Source organism: Choloepus didactylus, chromosome 8 (genome assembly GCF_015220235.1).
Source record: "Choloepus didactylus isolate mChoDid1 chromosome 8, mChoDid1.pri, whole genome shotgun sequence".
Lineage (NCBI taxonomy): Eukaryota > Metazoa > Chordata > Mammalia > Pilosa > Megalonychidae > Choloepus > Choloepus didactylus.
In genome coordinates this window covers 144829715-144852631 of record NC_051314.1, presented here as the reverse complement: position 1 = coordinate 144852631, position 22917 = coordinate 144829715, and the positions used below count along the sequence as shown (strand labels likewise).

The 22917-nt window shown below is 38.9% G+C and overlaps 1 protein-coding gene across 1 annotated transcript; it reads right to left on the bottom strand.

The window, feature by feature from the left end:
* Nucleotides 1-2448: 2448 nt before the first annotated feature.
* On the bottom strand, nt 2449-18919 carry OLAH (oleoyl-ACP hydrolase). Its single transcript, XM_037847523.1, has 8 exons — nt 18877-18919; nt 18257-18449; nt 14990-15120; nt 10026-10164; nt 8745-8844; nt 7896-8065; nt 2944-3026; nt 2449-2591 (listed from the first exon to the last, which is right to left on the bottom strand). Exons 1-8 carry the CDS (start codon nt 18917-18919, stop codon nt 2449-2451), a joined length of 1002 nt encoding a protein of 333 aa, XP_037703451.1.
* Between the last annotated feature and the right edge of the window lie 3998 nt (nt 18920-22917).

The following is a 22917-nucleotide window of genomic DNA, read 5'->3' as shown; positions in this document are numbered from 1 at the left end:
AAAAAAAAAAGCACCCAGTGTTCTTTTCTACTTCAATTGTTCTTTTTCACTTTAATTTTTATTCTTATTATTTTTGTGTGTGTGGTAATGAAAATGTCAAAAATTAATTTTGGTGATGAATGCACAACTATATAATGGTACTGTAAACAACTGAATGTACACTTTGTTTTGTATGACTGCATGGTATGTGAGTGTATCTCAATAAAATGAATTTAAAAAAAAAAAAAAAACCCTCCAACTTCACCTGGATTGTTGCTGATGTTCTCACAAACATTGGGGACTGACAGCTTGATATGTTGAGCCCTCTGTCTTGGGGCTTGCCCCTATGAAGCTTGTTACTGCAAAGGAGAGGCTAAACCTGCTTATTCTTGTGCCTAAGAGTCTCCCCCTAAGTGCCTCTTTGTTGCTCAGATGTGGCCCTCTCTCTCTCTAACTAAGCCACCTTGGCAGGTGAAATCACTGCCCTCCCCACTACGTGGGACCTGACTTCCAGGGGTGCAAATCTCCCTGGCAATGCAGGATATGACTCTCAGGGATGAATCTGAACCCGACACTTTGGTCTTCTTAACCAAAAGGGGGATGCGAAATGAAATAAAATAAAGCTTCACTGGCTGAGAGATTTCAAATGGAGTCGAGAGGTCACTCTGGTGGATATTCTTACGCACTATATAGATAACACTTTTTAGGTTTTAATGTATTGGAATAGCTGGAAGTAAATACCTGAAACTACCAAACTCCAACCCAGTAGCCTTGACTCTTGAAGATGATTGTATAACAACGTAGCTTACAAGGGGTGACAGTGTGATTGTGAAAACCTTGTGGATTGCACTCCCCTTATCCAGTGTATGGACGGATGAGTAGAAAAATGGGGACAAAAACTAAATGAAAAATAGGGTGGGATGAGGGGATGTTTGGGTGTTCTTTTTTACTTTTATTTTTTATTCTGATTCTGATTCATTCTGGTGTAAGGAAAATGTTCAAAAATAGATTGGGGTGATAAATGCACAACTATATGATGATACTGTGAACAGTTGATTGTACACCATGGATGATTGTATGGTATGTGAATATATCTCAATAAAACCGAATTTAAAAAAAAACCCTCCAATAGTGAATTTTATATTATTTTGTACTTTGTTAAAAAGAAGTGAAAAATTCTGAAAAATATCTCCTCTGTTGCATTTCCATTAATCAAATTTACTGACTGTCTATATATTATCTTTAAATAGAAGCTAAAACATGATGCCATATTATATGATCATAAACCCATCAGTGCTTTAAAAGTTAACATTTGAAAACAGAATATGGTGTTGAGCAGTTTAGGAAGAGGCTGTGGGGAAGAGACATCGATTATGTTAAGTTTATTGTGAAGATGTGTGGGAAATAAGGGGACCAGGAGATCCCATTGCACAGCCACGCGTGAAAGAGACAGGCACAGTCTGGGAACTGACAGTTTGAGATCTCGCGGCCCCGGCGCACAGGGCTTTCCCTCCCTTCAGTCAGCATTTGTGGGTGTCGCACGTAGTGTTCTGCCATTATTCTGATGCAGCTAATTTTTTCTGTTTTTCCTTTTTTCTTTTAGTTCTTGTTTATTTCCAACTGTTCTGCTTTGTCCCTGTGTGGAGTTGGAATGATCACAGAAGGTGGTGGAGCAGCCCATTGAGTGTGGCTTCAGTGTCTGACCCATGCAGTGCGGTGGCCCGGGCTCTGGGTTGGTTGTCGGTGGGAAGGCTCACCCTGGGCCCCAGGTAGTGGTCTGCAGGAGAGCAGGGTCACACAGAGCCATGAGGCAGTCAGGGCAGAAGTCTCCTCTTAGACCGGGCTGGGGCTGCATGCCTTCTGAGGACTTGCCAGTACAGACCATGGTAATTGTTTAGGGCTTTCCTATTTTAATAAAGCAGCAGATTACATTTTCTTGTGTGGTGGGACCACCCTACATTTCAAAAGAGTAGATCAAGTTTTGAGCAATCATGTGCTAATGAAACAATAGTCAAATGTCAAGCCTTCCCCGTTAATCATTCTCACTGTTAAAATAATTGAAGGAAAATGGATAATTTTCCAAGTAGAAATTTTATCAAGAAACATCCTACAAATAAGAATCAACTGAGATCTTCATAAAAAATCAGACTCTACCAACCTGTTCTTTTTTTTTTTTTTTTTACTTTTTTTAAAATGCAATTTTATAGAGATGTATTCACACACTGTATAATCCATCCAAGGAATATAATCAATGGCTCACAGCATCACCACATAGCCCAACCTATTCTTTAAGTATCTATCTTTGGCACCTAACTGCATTAATACACCATGGAGAAATACATTTATGTATAACAAATCACCCTAGCCATGGAAAAGATATAATTTCCAATATCTGAATAAAAGTTATGAGTTACTTCTGAATAACTCAGAAGAGGATCATATTATTTTGAAGACCCAAAGGAGCAATAGCTAATACATGGTAAGTGCTGAGAGTTCTAGATGCCTGGTGATGCATTTCTTCAGGAAGCTCTCGTTGGAAGGCTCCATAAGATAAAAGTGATTTCCTGGAAGCACGTGAATGTCAAAACTTCCACTGGTTATATCTTTCCAGGCTAAAATAAAATAAAATTATAATTAAGAACAAATGATGCTTATCAACAGCAAGAAGACTTATACCTATGTATTACATCTGTAAGAGCTGGCACCCAGTGATAAAGTTTCTTCCAAAGACTCATGTCCTATGTGTCCTGCATTTTTTATTTTTCATAGACCTATCAGTATACAGTGGAATTACAATGATTTTCTCATTTTACATGTGACCAACCTCTCTCCATTTTTGCTAAATAAAACCTGGGCCTATTCTGTATCTACAAAGTAACTGCTAGTTACTTCAGCCAGTTACACAAGCTGAAAGCCATCAAACATATTTCAACAAAATACCTAAAACAATAAAAATCATTTCACCTTCCAAATCCTCTGCGAAATCCTTAGATCCAACAAAGCATGTTAGGCCGCAGGAAAGAACAGCCTCAGGTGGTGAATCAAAGCTGTAAACATAAAAGAGCTGGTTAATACTTTTTCATAATTGACATCCCAGAATCTCTTCTTGTTAACCCAGTAACTTCACTTACATAAAACATGGGGGGTCTCACTTCTTCCCCTTCTGCTGTTTCCACTGCTGTAAATGCTTTTCACCCCTGCCATCTCTACCTCTCAGAAGGTGCCTGAGACTCACCATGGCCCTGGCTTTTTTCCAAGATCATGTCAATTCTAGAACACTACAACAGGCAGCAGGAGGGGTCCTGGCACCCAGTCCGACTCTGGGTAAGCCTAGTGACAACTGGTGCTTTCAACTGCCCTTCGTCAGAAGCAACTACCTCTCTGTTGGTTCCCAGAGCCCTGTGGGCCAGCCGAGAGCTGCTATGTACAGAACAAGGTGGGCTCCAGCAAGCAGGTCCTGAGAGTTGGTTCCACCTATTCTCAGTTTAATCACAACAGCAACTGCACTATTTATTGAGCCAGGTGCTGGTGCTGTGCCAGGCTCTGGGGACACATAGATAGATAAGCATGTCCCTGCCTGCTGCAGCTCTCGGGCTGACCATAGATACAGACATTAGTGGGACAAACAGACAACTGGAGGCATGGAAGTGCTACTGAATCCAGAGTGAAGTGAGGACACTGGGCAGGTCAAGGAATTTTTCCCTGGGGAAATGGAGTTGTGTCTGCGATCCGAACAAATAGGGGAGAGGGAAAGAGAGACTAGAATGAGCTTAAATGAATGGTTATTGTTCAAAGAATGAAGGATACATTGGGGCAAATTAAAGTAGAAAAGGTAGGCAAGGGTTGAGACCAAGCCTAAGAATAATAGGAAGCCAGCAAAAGGGCTTAAAAAGGAATTCTTTAGATTAAAAAAAAGGAAAAGAGTAAAATGGTCAAACTTGACTTTCATCCTTCTGGATATGGTGTGAAGAACAGACTAAGGACTAAGGGTTTCTTTTCATAGGCCAGGCAGGGATTTCTGCTTCTGTCTAGGATGTAGGAAACTGGAAGGAGTTGTCACTCCCACCCCAACAATGTGAGAAAGCCAGATAAACTACAACATCACAGCCTTTCTTGAATGCATAATAGAGCTGAGTTTGTATGGCAAATGATAAACCAAATTCCAAAGAGGGATAAACTCCTCTAGGAGAGAGAGGACCTGGGCTGGGTCAACGGGACAGAGCAAGGGGGGAAGGACTAGTTGCCACACAAGTAGGTAAGAAGAAACCAGCTAAAATGTTAAAGCACTGCTGGAGACCAAATGCAGGGAGGTGTGCCAGGCTGCAATAACCGGCACCCCATACACGGAGGGAATCCACATTGACTCACAGGTTCTTTTCCATGGATTGGGAGCAAGGCAGGAGACAAGAGGGAGCCCCCTTAGAGAAGGTGGGAAGTAGGAAATTGGCTGTGGCTATGAACAGACACCAAACCCTGCCCCTTGCCCAGATCCTTCCCTCATGCTAAGCAAAAGCCTTAAGCTGCTGGAGGAGGGGCAGAAAATCCCCTCACCCCCAGAGCACAGATGGATACCCATGGCTGCTAGGGGAAGGACAGACATATCAGCTCTATCCTTGGGAAGGGTGGGAACCATTCTGGGCAAGGGCAGGACATGCCCACCCAAGACCAACCACAGATACAAGGCAAAATTCAGTTGCAACAGGGAGATGGGGAGGCATGCTGAGAAGGTCCCACCTGCAAGGTCCCACCTGCAAGGTCCAGACTGAAGTTCTAGATTGACTAGGACATTTCAGATAGAGTTGTGAGGTCAATCTGGAGGTTATTCTTATGCATTATATAGATATTCCTTTTTAGTTTCTAGTGTATTAGAATAGCTAGAAGGAAATACCTGAATCTATTGAACTGTAAGCCAGTAGACTTTATTCTTAATGATGATTATATAACTCATAGCTTTTATCATGGGACCATGTGATTGTGAGAACCTTGTGACTGACACTCCCTTCACCCAGTGTAGGGCAGATGAGTAATAAAATAAAGACAAAAAATATATAAATAATAGGGGGAATAAGGGATAGGGGATGTTTTGGTTGTTCTTTCTTATTTTTATTTTTTTCTTTATTTTGGAGTAATAAAAATGTTCTAAAATTTATTGTTGTGATAATGCACAACTATACAATAATACTGTGAGACACTATTGTAAATTTTGGATGGATTATATGGTGTGTGAATATATCCCAATAAAATTGCATTAAAAACAAAAGATTGACTAGGACATCCAAGACTTTCCTGTGCTACCCCCACAGGCTAACACACATAAGTAACAGCCCCAGTCTACCACTGTGGGGACAAGAGCATGGAGAGAGATGGTTCTCTGAGGCTTGGGTACACAGGGAAGATGGGAAGCTGAGCAAGATCATCAAGAAAATTTCTCCAGCTACCTGATTCCTACACAAAGTGCACAGTAATACCAGAGGAATTTGAAGCTGGTGGTTCACTGAAGATAACAATAGTAAAAAAAATTCAAACCCAGCTCAACTCCAGACTGCCTTGTCTCTTCACCCTCAGTGTACGTGTGTGTACATGTGCACATGCACACGCACAAATGGTCTGACAGCAGAGGCAGGCTCATATACAGCTGTAAAAAATATTTACTTCAGTCTCTATGTTTTATGCATAACTGGCTTTCAGTAAAAATTTACTACAGTAGACACACAGAAAGCAAAGAGAAAACAGAACCCCTTATTAAGATACAAAACAATCAAAAGAATCAGACCCAGATATGACACAGAAGTTGAAACTATCAGACAGGGATTCTATAATACTTATGATTAGTATGCTAAAGAATTTAGTAGATAAATTGAACAACATGATTGACAATTGGAGAATATCAATAGGGAGGTAAAAACTAATAAAGATTAAATAGAAATGCTAGAAATATAAACCGCAACAGAAATGAAGAATTCTTTTGACATGGCTGAGTAAAGAATCGGTGAACTTGAAGGAGGTCAATAGAAATTACCCAAATGAAGCATAAAAGAAAAGAAAAATAATTTTATTTAAAAAGAAAAAGAACAAAACATCCAAGAGATGTGGGACAATATCAAATAGCTGAATGTGTGTAATCAGACTACCAGAAGGAGAAGAGAGAACAGTGCAAAAGCCCAGGCAGGAATTGAGGACAGCTTGTGTGAGTCGGGAGTTGTCACAGCCTCAGGTACTTTCACTGTCACAGGTTTCTTTGTTGGCCCCAGGCTCTGGGCCTTGGTGGTGGGGAATGAGGGACATGGAGACTGAGAGTAGCTCCCTAGGCCTGGCTTTATTTATATTGGAAAGAGCTGAAAGCTACAAAGGGGTGAAAAGCAAAGAATATATTGAGAAAAGGGAAGTTGTGGGAGAGAAGTGAGGAGAAAAGCAAAAAGAGCATGGTTTCGTGGGGAGTTTTTGGAATTTGAAAAAAGGAAGATAAGAGTTGGTGGGTAGCTATTGAGGTTTGATTTGCTGGGGAGTAGGTGAGAATGTGAAGAAGGTTTTCTATATTCCAGGAGTGGAATATCCCTGTGAGTGATTGTCTTTCATATTTGCTTTTGGGAGGTTTCTTCTGAGAGCCTACAGTAGTGAGTTTTTTTGTTTTGTTGTGTTTGAAAAATAGTAGTGGTAGTTTAAGTGTCCAACCCTCTGCTAACCATGACCTCATGTAAATCCTTACTACAATACCTGGAGGGAGTTACTACTATTGCCCCTTCCTTTGATAAAACAGAAGTTGTTAAAAAAACTCCCAGAACCTCACAGCTAGTTAGCTACAGGGAAGGGGTTTTGACTCCAGAGACTGCATGTTTAACCACTGGGTGAAGCTTCATTATTAAAAACAAACATTATTTCATTTACTGTTCATAGTGATTGGGATCAGTTTTCAAATTGTGTTTTTTGGATGCCAGACTGGTGTTTCTTTAGTTTTAACTCTGTGCTAAGCTGGAATCACAGGATGGCTTAGTCTTATGAGAATCTCAGTTGGGCTAAGATGGCTGAGATAGAGATGGAGAGATGTTGATGGATATGGGATAATTAGGAGGCAAAGTGAGTGGCCTCAGTGATAGATTGAAGGTGGGCAGCAAATGGAGGGAAGTGTGGGAGATAAATGGGATCATTTATTGTTTCTGTTCTCAAAATGCTTCAAATCAGCTCCACTTTTTCTGGCTATGTGTGTAAATGTTTTGTAACAAGCACTACCTATGATCACCCCCTGCCCAGTTCTAGGCTCTGTGGAGAAAATAAAAGAAACTTAAGTTCAGGCACCTAAATTCAAGGACCTTATACTGAGGGGACAAGGCCCAGGCAAAATAGAAGAAATGCATGATAGTACATAAATAGGAAGAGACACCTGTGGGATTAGATTATTGGGGAAGGCTTCACAGAGTGCTAGGACTTCTTTCCTATGAGAAGAATGAAACATCTATGCAGACATCCCAGAATACAAGCAAATGTACACGTTTCATGGAACTAAAAGAGTTCTAGGACTAAATTTACACAAAAAAGCAAACAAAGCAAACCACTCCTCTGTCTCCTGCTCCACCCACATGCTTAACTCATGTTAAAATTCTGAAAGCAGAATTCCAACAATAGGTCTGCTGTCTCCTCTAAGAAAATGAGAATGCTTTGGCGTTTATTCATCCAACACCTATTTAGTATGTGACAAAAAAAAATGCACATTGAACTGCATTATATATTTTTAGAGAAAAATATACTCATCTTTTAAGATACAATTTCAATGCCCAGGCTCCATGACAAATGTCACAGGTGACCCTAAAGGAAATGAAATAAAAGCCCTAGAATGCTGTCTTCAGGTACAAGCAATCTCAGAGAACAATCTACATTTATTCTAGCAATAATTATTTTACAGACTTGTCTCAGTTACTTACAAGAAATTACTAGCAAGGTATATATCTGCCATCAGCTTGGGAATATATTGTTGCAAAAGTTCCTCATTGTTAGTTAAATTCTCAGGAGTGCCTCCGATTTCCATAATGTAATGGATAATTTGTTCTTCTGACATTTTTGGTGTTTCTGGAAGGTGAAACCTGGACTTCGACTTGAAACATTAACAACATAGGATTGATAGTTCACATAATGCACGTGTTCACAAACTAAAAGCTGCCCATCTAAGGTGGAAGTCATTAAATCAAGGTTAGGGAGTGGACCTCTTTATCTACTTTATCTATTTTATAAGGAGAGAGAAGGAAGTCCTCTGCATTCCTGGATCACAATGCCACAAAAATGGCATTCTAGGCTTAGAATCCCAGCTCAGGCAGGATCTTTCTGCAGATGAGGAGGGAAAGATCAAAGAGGTAGGGAGAAAAACAGCTGGAACAGGAGCACTGTGTATAAAAAGTCAGAGTAGTGCAGAAAACTGGACAACACTGCCCCCTTTTGAGAATTCAATGGTTCTTTCCTGGTTTTCACCCAGTTACTCTACTGAAAGTTGACTTAAGTTTCCAGCTGATCCAGAAGCAAAGAAAAAACACTGTGGTCTGTATTAGCCAGGAAGTGCCCTGGCCCGTGCAGGTGGTAACTGGGAACAAAGTACATTTCAGAGAAATGGAGAAACAATGATATCCAAAGAGGTTTGAATGCTTTTTCATTAGCAAATGATATCCCCACCATTATCCCCAACCTGGACCCAAATTCACCAGATACTAAAATAAAGCCTCAATTATTTTTCCCATTTCCCTCCCATCCACCCTGTCCCTAAGAAAATATACATTACTTACGTGAGGAGCATTTGCACTTGACACAAAGATATGCATTGGTTCTAGCTTATATTTTTCTTTTAGGCATAGTGCGGTCATAAAAGCAATATAGGCTCCCATACTAAATTTGAGAAAGGAAACAAAAACTCATGATAATCCATCCAAATTTGACAAGAACAAGTATTCAAAACACAGCAAGGATCATGAAATATTCAAAAGAAAAGACTAAGATAGTTGAGTAATAACTCTAATTTATTTGTAAAAGATATTTTTCAATGATTTATATCAGCATTAAAAGTGTGTCAAGACACCCTAGATAATTCAAGCTAAGATTTAGTACTGATTTCCACAGTGTCTTGAAATTCATTTAAATTTCCATTTCTCCCTAAAAGATGTATTTATCTCTATTACTAGGTCTTCGATAGTATACATCAGCAGTTCTCAAAGTGTGATTTGGGGACTTCTGGGGATTCCTGAGAACCTTGTGGGGTCTCCACAAGCTTAAAACTGTTTACATAACAATACTTAGAAGATGTGATTTGCCTTTCTCATTATCTCACAAGAACCCAATTTAGTTTTACAGAGGTGACATGACAAGGGATATTGCAACAGTTTGAATGCAGAAGCAGAAATAAGAATCTAGCTGTCTTCTATTGAATCAGACATTAAGCAGATTTGTGAAAGTATAAAACAATGACACGCTCATCACTAAATTTTGGGGGGGAAAATATAGTCTTTTTCATAAAAACATTGCTCATGTTAAATATAATGCATTTATTATTATTTTTAGATAAAATAAATATACAAAATTTCTTAGTTTTAAGAATTAATGGGGTCAATATTGATAGACACAACACACCAAAAGAAGTTCTTTGGGGTCCTCAATGCTTTTTAAAAGTATAAAGGAGTACTGAGGCATGGTATGTGAATATATCTCAATAAAATGAAGATTAAGTAAATAAATAAGTAAATAAAGGAGTACTGAGACCACAAAATTTGTGAACTGCTAGTATATATTATGTAGAAAATATGTTGAGAGTTTATTCACTTGTGAATTGTGTATTTATATATTTCATGTGTACTATTTATCTCATATATATTTTATAAAGAACTTTTTCTCTTCTAACTTTCTTCCTTGAGAACAGCTATATCCATGTTACTCAATTGTTCCTTCAAGCAACAATGAAGCAGTGAAACCGATATAAAAAATATGTACCATATACGACACAAAGAACAGCATTAACCATGAACTTGTCATTGAAAAAACTCCCCAAATTTCTTTTAAAACTGATTTTTTTTTACCTGTGGCCAAAAAATGCAAATGATTTATCCTGGAGGACTGGCAGTAGAGCATGAGCAATTTCATCAGCTACTTGGTGGATATCATTTACAAAAGGTTCCTCAGATCGACTTTCTCTTCCAGCAAGCCTTATGGAGTGCACTGGAGATTGAGAAACCCAAGTTAGGACATACAGACTATGCATAGTTTAGCTTACAATAAAGATAGATGCATAGTTTAGCTTACAATAAAGTAAAAGAAATACCTAAATAAAATTAAGAAGGAACTGAAAACCCAAGTTCAAAATCTAAAATTGCAAAACATATAAGGAAATAAAACATGATGAATGAAGATAAAAACCAACAGCACAATTGGACCCCAAATAAATTTGTGTAGAGTTTTATCACATAAAAATATTTAAAGTACTTAAAAGAAAGTGAAGATTTTAAACATGAGGAAGGGTGATGTCAGCAAGATAGCAAAGTAAAAGGTTCCAAAGTTCAGTCCTCCCAGAGAAACATTGAAAACTGAGTAAAGACTCTTTGGATCAACTTTCTCAGAACTCTGGGAAACAAAGATTCAAAGCAACCAAGAGAATACTGAATCAAAAAGAAGGCAACTTAAAAATGGTAGGAAACTCTCTCTGGCTAAGCCAACTTGAAAGGTGAAATCACTGCCCTCCCCCCTACGTGGGATCAGACACCCAGGGAAGTGAATCTCCCTGGCAACGTGGAATATGACTCCCGGGGAGGAATGTAGACCTGGCATCGTGGGATGGAGAACATCTTCTTGACCAAAAGGGGGATGTGAAAGGAAATGAAATAAGCTTCAGTGGCAGAGAGATTCCAAAACGAGCCGAGAGATCACTCTGGTGGGCACTCTTACGCACACTTTAGACAACCCTTTTTAGGTTCTAAAGAATTGGGGTAGCTGGTGGTGGATACCTGAAACTATTAAACTACAACCCAGAACCCATGAATCTCGAAGACAGTTGTATAAAAATGTAGCTTATGAGGGGTGACAGTGGGATTGGGAATGCCATAAGGACCAAACTCCACTTTATCTAGTTTATGGATGGATGTGTAGAAAAGTAGGGGAAGCAAACAAACAGACAATGGTACCTAGTGTTCTTTTTTACTTCAATTGCTCTTTTTCACTCTAATTATTATTCTTGTTATTTTTGTGTGTGTGCTAATGAAGGTGTCAGGATTGATTTAGGTGATGAATGTACAACTATGTAATGGTACTGTGAACAATCGAAAGTACAATTTGTTTTGTATGACTGCGTGGTATGTGAATATATCTCAATAAAATGATGATTAAAAAAAAATGGTAGGAAAGCCTTAAGATGCATTTACTAGCCCTATTACCATCTCTCCTTGGATCAGCGCAAGGTCCCAGGTTCTGGAGGGGCAGAGCACCTCTTATTGACATGTTGGAGTGTTTGTATGTCTGTTCCAAGATGCTCAAAAATCTGAGCCAAGATGCTGCTCTCTGTCTTGCCCCTTGCAGAGCTCTCTCTGGTTGGAGAAACAGCCGACATGGCCACATGCATGCCCAGGACATAACTTATGGCCAGAAGACACCTGGGAAGACTCTAAGCTTTTTCTGTGGGTTGTTCTTTAGGTTCAGTGCAAGACTGACTGAGCACTGAGGGAGAGTCCAAGCATAGAGCCAACATTCAAAGACTGGGAAAGATTTTATTGTTGCTGTTACAGTTAGCTGCTGGCATTCAAGGAAATCTCAGTCATAATATATGCTTAATACAAGCTGAAGCAACAGAGACTTCAATGACATTAAGGAACACAGTTTTTGTGCAAACAGTTTGGAAAATTATTACTATAAAATATATGACTTCAGCCTTCAACAATTGAGAAATTAAAAACCAGGACCTGGGGTAAGGGGAGAAAATCTAACTTCCAGAGTTAACACATCAAAATATTTGAATGTCCAGACTTCAGTAAATATCAAAAGGCATACAAAGAAACAAGAAAAGATGGTCTATTCAAAAATAAATAAATAAGTAAAGCAACAGAAACTATCCCTGAGAAAGCTCAGACAATGGATTCACCAGACAAAGACTTTAAAACAACTGTCTCAAATATGCTCAAAGAGTTAAAGGAGCATGTGGAAAAAACAACTAAAGAAAATCAGGAAAATGAAATATAAACAAAATGAGAACTTCAATAAAGAAATAAAAATTATAAAAAAGAACTGAACTGAAATTTTGGAGCTGCAAAATACAATAACTGAAATAAAAAATCACTACAGGGGCAAAACAGCCAATAGAAGCTGTCAGAAGGAAGAATCAGCACTTTCGAGGTGCAGAAATAAAAAAGAATGAGAGAAAGTAACAGTCAGACACTATTAAGAGCACCAACATACATATTATGGTAGCCCCAGAAGAAAAGACAGAGAAAGAGTCAGAAGGAATATTTGTAGAAATAATGGCTGAAACTTCCCAAATGTGATAAAAGACATGAACATACACATCTAAGAAGCTCAAAGAACTCCACTTAGGATAAAGTCAAAGATGCCACTCTGAGACACATTATAATCAAAACTTTGTTACCAGAGACAAAGAGAGAATCTTGAAAGCTGCAAGAGATGTGACTCATCACATAAAAGCCTTGCTCAATGAGATTAATATCCAATACCTCATCAGAAACTATGGAAGTGAGAAGACTGTGGGATGACATATTTAAAGTGCTGAATATGAACATATATAGATATAAAATATGACATATTTAAAGTGCTGTCAACCAAGAATTCCATGTCTGGTAAAACTTTTCTTCAGTTCATTATAACTAGACTTATCATAAAAAGAAGTGTTAATGGGCATCCTTCAGGTTATATAGCTCAAAGCCATATAAAGAAATAAAGATCTCTGGTAAAGGTAACTACATGGATTTTTTTTTAAGTCACTTTTATTGTATTTTCAGTCTGTAACTCCACTTTTTATTTCTTATGTGATTTAAAATACAAATATATGAACATAATTTTAAGTCTAGGTTTTGGGGCACAAAGTACATAGATATAATCTGTGACAAGAAGTACATAAAGAGGGATGTGATGGTGGGGTAAAAGAGCATAGTTTATATACTATTTAACTTAGTTGGGATCAATTCAAATTAGATTGTTATAGAATAGGATTTAAATGTTAGCCCTATGGTAACCAAGAAGAAAATATCTAAAAAAATATACACAAAAGAAATGAGAAGATATTCTAAATGGTTCACTACAAAAGATAAACTAAACAAAAAATAGGTAGTAATGAAGGAAATAAGGGACAAAAATGGCATAAGATTTACAAAAACCAAATAGAAAAATGGTAGAAGTCCTGCATTAGAAATAATTAATTTATAAGTAAATGGATTAAACTCTCCAATCAAAAGGCAAAGACTGACAGAATGGATAAAAAAGCATGACCCAACTATATGCAGTTTACAAGAGCCTTACCTTAAACCCAAACATACAAGTGGCTTGAAACTGAAAAGGGAAATGCAGATTAAAACCACAATGAGATACCACTTCACATGCACCAGGATGGTTCTTATCAAAAAAAAAAACAAAAAAAAAACAGAACATAGTAAGTGTTGTAGGGACTGTGGAGAAATTGGAACCCTTGTGTACTTCTAGTGAGCATATAAAATGGTTCAGCCACCACTGAAAAGATTTGGTGGCTCCACAAAAAGTTAAACATAGAATTCTATATAACCCAGCCATTCTACTCCTAGTTTATATATATAAAAGATTTGAAAACAGAGTCTCATATAGATACTTGTACACCAGTGTTTACAGGAGCATTATTCACAAAAGCCAAAAGGTGAAGCCAAGTGAGGCAGGCCAGAAAAGTCAACTGAGGTAATGAAACACCCCAGGGCCCTGGAGCATGGCCAGAGGTCTGAGATAACACCAAAACTTGCAACAATGCTGGAAGACCACTTCACCACAAGGCAAGAGTAACCTAAAGATGTGTCGCCCTCTTTTCCCAGTTAACCTGACCCTGTTCCTTGGTGGCTGTCAAAACAACTGAAGAAAGAAGTCAGGTAGGGTGAGCTAGAGAGAGGAGGAGTGGGGACTTTCCATGCCCAGCTTCAGCTTCTGCTTACAGCAGAGCAACAAGCCAACATATAAAAGCCCAAACACAGATCAACTGGAGGCACATTTCTGTCTCTCAAGCACACCCACACTAATTTCTCTAGAGTGTACTATTCCTTCAATAAACTTCACCACTTGCTGCTACTGGCCTTTCTCATCCTTGAATTCCTTCTTGTGGCAAGACCCAAACCTGGTGCTTGGCTCCGGTGTCTGCAAAGACATGGTTACACAAGTGCCCATCAACAGATGAATGGATAAACAAATGTGGTGCATCCATACAATGGATTATTATTCAGCCTAAAAAGAAATGAAGTTCTGGTACACGTGACAACGTGGATGAACCTTGGAAACATGCTATGTGAAGTAAGCCAGACACAAAAGGACAAATACATATGATTCCACCTTTATGATATATCTAAAATAAGCAAATTCACAGAGGCAGAAAGTAGATTAGAGGTTATCAGGAGCCATGGTGAGGTGAGAATGGGAAGTTATTGCTTAATACAATAACAGTTTCTGCTTGGGTGAAGAAAAAGTTTTGGATAGTGGTGATGGATGCACAACATTGTGAATGTAATGTCACTGAAATGTACACTCACAAATGATTAAAACAGCAAATTTTATGTTATGTACATCCTACCATGATGAAATAAAAATAAACAAATAAAGGGTTAGAATGGCAAATCCCAAAACATTCTTCTAGTTTTAGCAACAATAACCAAATAAAGGTAATACAATTTCTTGCTTTAGAAATAGAAAAATCACCCCACCAAATAGCAATCTCTAAATACCTACCAGTAAGGAAAATCTTTACTGTGCTTCAAATTACTATATGTGCATATCATCTGACTTTTAAACTCCTTAGATAGGGATGAAATTAACATACCTTCCAATGAATTATGAATCTCTTGGCCCCATTTGGCAAAATAAACAGAGCCACCTCCTGCCCAGGGAAAGCAAATCAGCCTAAAAACTGCATCAGGGTTTGGAAATAAGCAGTTCACAACCTTTCCAGTCCTAGGAAGAAAATTTAAATTTATTTAACATTACATACATCTCTTAAGTTGTGCAAACTGTGTTTTAATGGAAATCTTTATTAATCGTATAGCACATATGCTCAAATATAAAATGATTGCCAATTTTTCCAATAAAAAAGGCTGGAAGAGGTTTTTTTAATTTGTTTTTGACAATTGGAATATATAAACTTTTAGTAATGTAGGTAGAATAGCCAAGTGAGTGCATTTCATTGCACATTTAAAATGATATGTTATATAAATGTTAATTTAGAAGTTGCCCTTTTCACATATCTCATGATTCAGGGAATAGTTTTATCCAAACACATCATGGGCAGCTTAAGTATCAGTGTTCTCATCACTATTAGAGCCACTTTTTCAGTCATCTAAAAGTTTTCCGGAGCACATAATTTTCACTTTCTTCTCAGTATTTGATAAACAGCACTTTTTGAATCTACAGAGAATGCTGTCACTTAAATGCTCACTTACCTAATATTAGGATAGTTGCTTTTTTAAAAAATTCATCTTATATGTATGCATTTATGTTCTCCATAATTTAAGCACTTCCTATAAAGTTTTTAAATTCATCATTAAAATGTTTACAAATTCTTACAAATATGAGGTCATAAATCCTAGAATCATGATTAAATCTGTTTTCCCTCTTTCTTTTTAAGTATCGTTTTGTCAGTTGATCTCTAAAAACATCTAAAACTAACACTTATCAAAATCTTTTCAGGTTACCATGTCTTATGTAAAGAGGACTTTGTTCTTTATGAAGTAATGAAGAGAACAGCTGTAAGATGAGAGACTTTATAAGAATTTGAGCATGTTAAATCTTTTTATAAAAGATAATTTTTGAAGAAAAGCTCTTTGCCTGATATGTTAATAATTGCTAGCTTAAAGATAAAAGCAAAAAGGACTGATTTTAATTTTTTTTCTTTTTAAAAGAAGCATTCCTGGAAACTGTGTTCCCACCAACCAACCCCATTTTCAACAAACTCATTGACAAGGGATCAACCCTAAATAAGAATTTCAGAGGAATTCACTATCTTCTTGAAAGAAGGCATGCTAGAATAATTTTTTAAGGAGTGCAAAATCCTTCAATTGGGGCTACCACAGTTTTGTAAAATCTACAGGGCAAATGGGTGACTTTATTGAATCTCACTTTCTTTCAGGCTACCGAAGAGTCTGGAAAAACTACTTGAATTCAGCAACATTCTTCAAAGCAATTTTATATTTTTAGGGTTAAAAAGCCCTACCACAATCTATTTAAATTATATGATCTAATAAACAAAAGATGTGTTCGAATAGGGGTGGGTACAGATTTCATGGTACCTGATGCCTATGTAATTTGCGGGGTTGGGAGTGTTCTTTAAGAAAAAAGAAGGAATACAAAATTAAATGCAGGACTTGCGATCATTAGTTTTCAAGGTAAAACCGTTTTCTTTTGGATTGGGGTGAGAGTGTGAGGGGGTAGGAGTGCTGTTTGCTTCTTTCAAGCGATGTCAGAACCCAGGGGCACTTCAGAACCAGTTCCATGGGATGCGGACACTGTACAGCAAACTCACAACCAAGAACTCACAAGGGGGTGGAGTGAAGAAAGGCAGTACCCATTGCTTCCTGTGTGGGTTTGTATATATTACGTCCCCCAGAAAAAGCCATATTCTTTAATGCATTCTTGTGGGGGCAGATGTATTAGTGTAGATTGGGTTGGAACCTATTGGTTCAGTGTCTGTGGAGATGTGACCCACCCAACTATAGGTGATAACTCCGACTGGATAATTTCCATGGAGGCGTGGCCCCACCCACTCAGTGTGGGCCTTGATTAGTTTACAGGAGCACTATATAAGCTCAGACAGAAGGAGCTCATAGCTAGCTGTAACTGAGACAAACATTTTGAAGATGGCTGTTGGAAGCTGATGCAGACATTTGGGAGAAAGCCATTTTGAAACACAACCTGGGAGCAAGCAGATGCCAGCCACGTGCCTTCCCAGCTAACAGAGGTTTTCTGGACACCATTGGCCATCCTCCAGTGAAGGCAGCCAGTTGTTGATGCCTTACCTTGGACACTTTATGGCCTTAAGACTGTAACTGTGTAACCAAATAAACCCCCTTTATAAAAGCCAATCCATTTCTGGTGTTTTGCAATTTGGCAGCATTAGCAAACCAGAAAACTGCCCCTATAACTACTAGATTTGTTCTCACTCTGGGGTTCTCATTCACCTCTGCATCCTTCCGATCTCTTTTCTTCAACCAGAGAAAGAATCAGAGCCCAATGCTAAACTGACCTCACCTGGAACAGCTAATCCTCCAGGTAGAAATCTGCCTTTTACCTGGACTCACTTCCTCTTTATCTCCTCCCTCTTCATTTTGAGTTAAATAATAGAATTCCAAAATTTTAGAGTTGAGAGTGATCAGAGAAATCATTTAATCCACTATTACAACCTCATGATTAAGAAAATTGGCTATGGAAACAGAGAGAACTGGCTTCCAATTCTGAACCCACCCCTTGCTATGTGTCATTAAGCAAATTGTGTATGCTTTAAGGTCTCACTGTCCTCCTTTATAAAATGAGGATAACAATAGTACCTTCCTGACAAGGTAGTTGTGATAATTAAACACATCAAAAATACTTATCAGAGCTTTTGACAAACCCTAAGCACAAATCAATGTCACCTAATATGCTACTTGCTTGATAGTTGAAGAAACTGAAACTCAGAGATACAAAGCCTGATGGTCACCCAGTGACAACTCAGGAATTAGAACACAAATCCCATTGTTCTTAAAAGCTCCTTCCCAGCTCAACCCTTTTCCCATATTCTGTGCATCAATTTACAAGCGGATCGCCAAATGGCAGGAAGTGAGGAACCCATGTGGGATGCTTTGGATTAGAAGGTCAGGGACCTGATGCTTTTCTCTGCTTGGTGTAGATCACACCTTGCTTTCACCTCTTCTAATCCTGGTAAGTACTTCAGCCAATCATTTCACAATGAAACAGCAAAATAATTTACAATTTTGTTTCAAAAGCACCACCAAGTCAACACCGTTTTGCATAATGAGTAGTTATGTGTAAGCACATTAGGCTTCTGTTGAAGCTGCTGGCATGCGGGTAGAGCCAGGCTGCACATGGAGGGACCAACCTGGCTTTACTGGCTCCATCTGTTCTCTCCATGCTGTGAGGAGACCACGCAGATTGACTGGTCTCAGTAACTTGTTGAGCCAGTGCTTGGTTCAATACCTCTTTGAGTGTAAAACCTCCAATTGTTCCAGTGCACACAGAGGAATGACCAAATCTCTTTCTAAATATGCTAACTGTACTTACTGCTCCAACCCCTGTTTCAAAAAGGGAAAGAAGAAGAAATGGGTTAGAAGCCAAGAAACTGATGTAAACCAAGAACAAGGAGTCGCTGGTCTCTGTTCAGATTAGATTAACAAGTAAATGCTTCTAGTAAAGAGCCTCCAGCAGATATACAGAAAGACCACTCTGTAGGTAAAATATAGGTATCTTGGTCTTCTGGATATTTATAATGTAATGCTCTTTTAAATCTTAAGGGACAGTTAGAATTCTGAGGAAAGCTTCAGTAAGTTTGTCAACTCTCCAATTTTGTAAGCTTCAACTGTTCAGTAAAGAGAAGAAAAATAGTTACTAAGGATCTGTCATTAAAAAAAATAATAAGTTTTTATCCCCTCCCTTCCCTAGGAACTCCTTGAACCCCGAGAAGTGACGATTCCAAGGCTATGGTTGACTTCACAGCCTTACCTGTTCTTGAAGTCTCCAGCTCCCACTCTTGAAAGTGTGCCATGCAGGGATGAATGGCAACTTTTTATATAGAAGACAGAAGTGCCTGGAGGGTGATAAGCCAGCTTGTTCCTTCCTAACAGTGGCCCAGAGCCACTACAAACCCTCCGGGAAAGCACCCAGATTACTCACTAGGATTCCTTGACTTTCTGCAGAAGTAGTCCCTTTGTACGTAATGTAAAATACAGAGAAAGAAGGGTTACATTTGGGAGGGCTAATTTATCCAGTGTTCAGAATTATTCATCAGGCATTTCCTGAAGGCCTATGATGTTCTGGATCATTTCCCAACACTGAAGTAATATTCGGGTAAGAATAAGAGTGATTCTGCCCTCAAGAGAAAAACCCTAGAATCATCCATTTGATCGGAGTCCCGAAAGAAGAGAAAAGGGGAAGTAGGGTAGAGGCAACATTCAAGAGGTAATGACTTAGGTTTTACTAGATTTGTATAGATCTGAACTTATAGTTTGTACCCAGTGAAAAAAAGCTTTTAAGAAATAGGACAAAACAACAAGAACAAAAATGAAATAAAATAAAAAAGAAATAGGGCAAAATAGAGCCATTTTTCAGACAAGTAAAAACTGAGTTTGTCACCAGGAGACACTCTCTAAATGAAATTCTAAAGGATATGCTTTGGGCAGAATGAAAATTATTCCAGATAGGAGACCTGAGATGCAAGAAGGAGTGAAAAACAAAGAAAGGGGTGGATAGGTAGACAAATGTAAACAAGCATTGATGGCATAACATAGTAATTGCATTACTTTGGATGGATTGCTTGGTGTGTGAATGTATTTTAATAAAATTGCATTAAAACACACACAAAAATAGTGAGGAGTATAAGGGGTATGGGATTTTTCTTTTTGGAGCAATGAAAATGTTCTAAAATTGATTGTAGCAATGAAAGCACATCTCTGTGATTATACCGGGAGCCACTGATTGTACACGATGGATGGATTGTATGGTATGTGAATAAAATTGCTTTTAAAATGATAGTAATTGCAGTAGTTGGGTTTAAAATATATATGGAATTAAAATACCAGGCAAAAATAATGTATAAGTCAGGAATGGGTGAAGGAAGACCCTTATGTTATATGTGAGGTTTTATTAAATTTAGACTTTGACAAATATGCATGTTTTAATTTCTAAGGCACACAATTAAAAGAATAGAAACAGATTGTATGTCTTCCAAACTTGAAGAGAGAAATATGTAGTCAATCACAATGAAAGAAAGAAAAGGAAAGAAAAAGAAACATAGAAATCATCAGACAAATCGCAAGCATAATATAAGATGGTAGATTTAAACCCTAAATATCATGGATTGTATTACATATAAATGACTAAATGTTCTAGTTATATACCAATGATTGTCAGACTGTATAAAAAATAATCCAGCTACATGTTGTTTACATGAGACATATCTAAGAAGATAATACTCTTATGATTTTTAAATAATTTAAAATAAAAAACATTCACGTGCCAGGCTCCAGGGAGAGAAAAAGAGAAGGAGGGGGAGGGGTTATAAACTGATTATTGCAACTGTGGGGATTGGCATGTCTGAATTCCATAAGGCAAGACCCCAGCTGGAAACTCAAGGAAGGTGATATTGAATTCCCTGGGAGAAGTTGGCTGGCTGAAGTAGAGGAAGGAATAAATCTTTCTGACTTCTGAAATCCTCAGTTGTGACTTTCAGACCTCTAACAGGATTGGGTAAGAAGGTACCCTTCATTGCCAAGGACAATCGCCTTCATTCATTGTTGATCAGTCAGCCATAGATGCAATCAACTGACTGCAGAAGCAAATCTACTTAAAAAATTCTCTCACGATAACAAGCAGGCTGGTGTTTGTTTCACCAAATGGCACACCATACCCTAGCCAAGTTGGCACATGAAGTTAACCATCACAGCAGGAGAGAACATTCTGAATGGTGTCTGCAGCATGGCCCCATATGGCTGTGGGGAGTTTCCTTTAACATCTTGCCCTTCCTCCTGAAACCCTCTTCAATTGTCCATTGGTTGATTTCTCATGACAGGAAGATACCGCTGGGCAGTGCACACAAAGTCTGAGCTGACCTCTGGGCTCCATTGGCCTCTCTGAGGCTTTGGTTAAGTCACAGACCTCTGTCCTGGATTCACTCAGCCGTCAGGACATCAGAGCCCCTGGCAGATGCTGCCCTTTGACCATTTGCTTTGGCAGTACAGAGCATTCCCAGGTTCTTGTCCTTGGCCCAGGTTGCTGCTAAATATCTCTATATTTAGTAAAGAACAGTGCCTTACATATTGCAAGAACACTGAACAAAGACGTCTGTGAGTACAGCTGAAAGAGGTGGGATAGGGGAATGTATGACACCAGAGGTAAAGACAGATGATAAAGACTGGGACTGTATAACTCGGCAAAAACTGGAGTGGCCAATATCTGTTACTCAATGTACAAATATAAAAATCTTTTTACATGTGGGAGAACAAATGAATGTCAACCATGCAGAGTGTTGAAAAAGGGATGGGATTTGGGAAAAAACATAAAGCAAACTGGAGTCTATGGTCAACAGTAACATTGTAACATGCTTCCATTAAATGTAACAAAGGCAGTATACCAAAGCTAAATATGTATGAGAGGGGGATATAAGGGAAGGATATGGGATTCTTGGTAGCGGTGTTGTTTTCTGTCCTTACTATTGTATTGTATGGCATGACATGTTATTTTTCTTTTTATCATCTTTTTTATTATTTGTTAAAAAAAAAATGATAAGAAAAGAATAGGGCCTATCATCACAAGACCAAAATGTAAGTCCCCCAAGCATGTTGATAATCCAGGCCATGTTACTTCCTGTGGGGCAGGACTGAGCTCTTCTCTTAGTCTTCCCATCCATCCCTCTGCCTCCCTAGACCCTCGTGCCTGTGGACCACTAAGAAGAGGGGGCCATGGGTAATCTACAGAGCCATCAGGGCTCAGTTCAGCCCATGCATATGCCCTGCTCCCAACAGGTATATTTACAGCTAGTGAGTTACAGCTCTTGCTAGGAACAATTCTGACTCAACTTGCCAGGAAGTAGCCATAACCATAGAGAAACACAAAGGCAGTAGTGTGACTTAACTGTACTCCAAGGTGTCCTGGTAGACAATGCCAGGCTGTGCCCAGTGTCTGGGCAGACCACTAGACTCCCTCGGCTTCTGGGCTTGGTCTTCCTCAGCTGCCTCATGAGATTGGTGTGAGACTCAGATGTTAGGCCACGAGACCTCATAGACTTGCTTGGTTCTATGTCCTTCTCTTAGTGGCCTCCAAGCGTGAGCAGGGCATGCAGGTACCTGTGTGCCCCTTCTCCCACAGAGCTGGCTCTCCCTCCGTCATTCCTCATGGGGTCTCAACACAGCACCACACAAGGAACATATGAAATCCTTCTGACTGGAGAACAACGGGGTGCTCTTTGAACCTTTCCCACCCTTTGGAAATTCCCAACTCTGAACATGCTCTACTTCCAGTGGTTTGTGGCCTCCTTTTCTCTGACTTGGCTTCTCCATGTAGCTGGAATGTTTCACCCTTCACCCACTGCCTTCTTTGCCTAGTAAACTCTACCTCCACTCTTACTTTCCAACTCTCAGTGCTTCCCTTTGGAAAATTTGCTCTACAGTCAGCTTCATCTTGTGATGCCCTCTGATTTCAGCAAAGGGCGCGGTGGTGCCCAGCTTAGGCTCTCAAAGTCGGTCATGGGGCAGTGACCAGGCCACAGGCCACTTCCAGCCTCAGCCATTCTCTGAGAGGGCCCGTCTTCCCTCATGATCACCCAGGCCCTGCTGTTAGGGCTAGGAGCCCAGTATGACCCCACCCTTCCCATCACTGCTTTCCTTTTGGGAGTTCCTTGCTGTCCTTTCTTTCCCATCAAAGAAGTTCTCATAATTTTGAACCTCAAAAAGGATAAGATCAAATGTTCTAAAATTGATTGTGGTGATGAATGCGTACTGTGATGATACTGTGAGCCATTGATTGCAAACTTTGGATGGATTGGAGAGT

Excerpts from the sequence above, each read along its gene's own strand:
- OLAH (XM_037847523.1), bottom strand. The coding sequence starts at position 18,919 with ATGGCACACTTTCAAGAGTGGGAGCTGGAGACTTCAAGAACAG. Across the intron at positions 10,165-14,989 it reads GATTCATAATTCATTGGAAG|TGCACTCCATAAGGCTTGCT; the intron begins GTATGTTAATTT and ends CTCAATCTCCAG. Across the intron at positions 2,592-2,943 it reads TTTCGCAGAGGATTTGGAAG|CCTGGAAAGATATAACCAGT; the intron begins GTGAAATGATTT and ends ATTTTATTTTAG.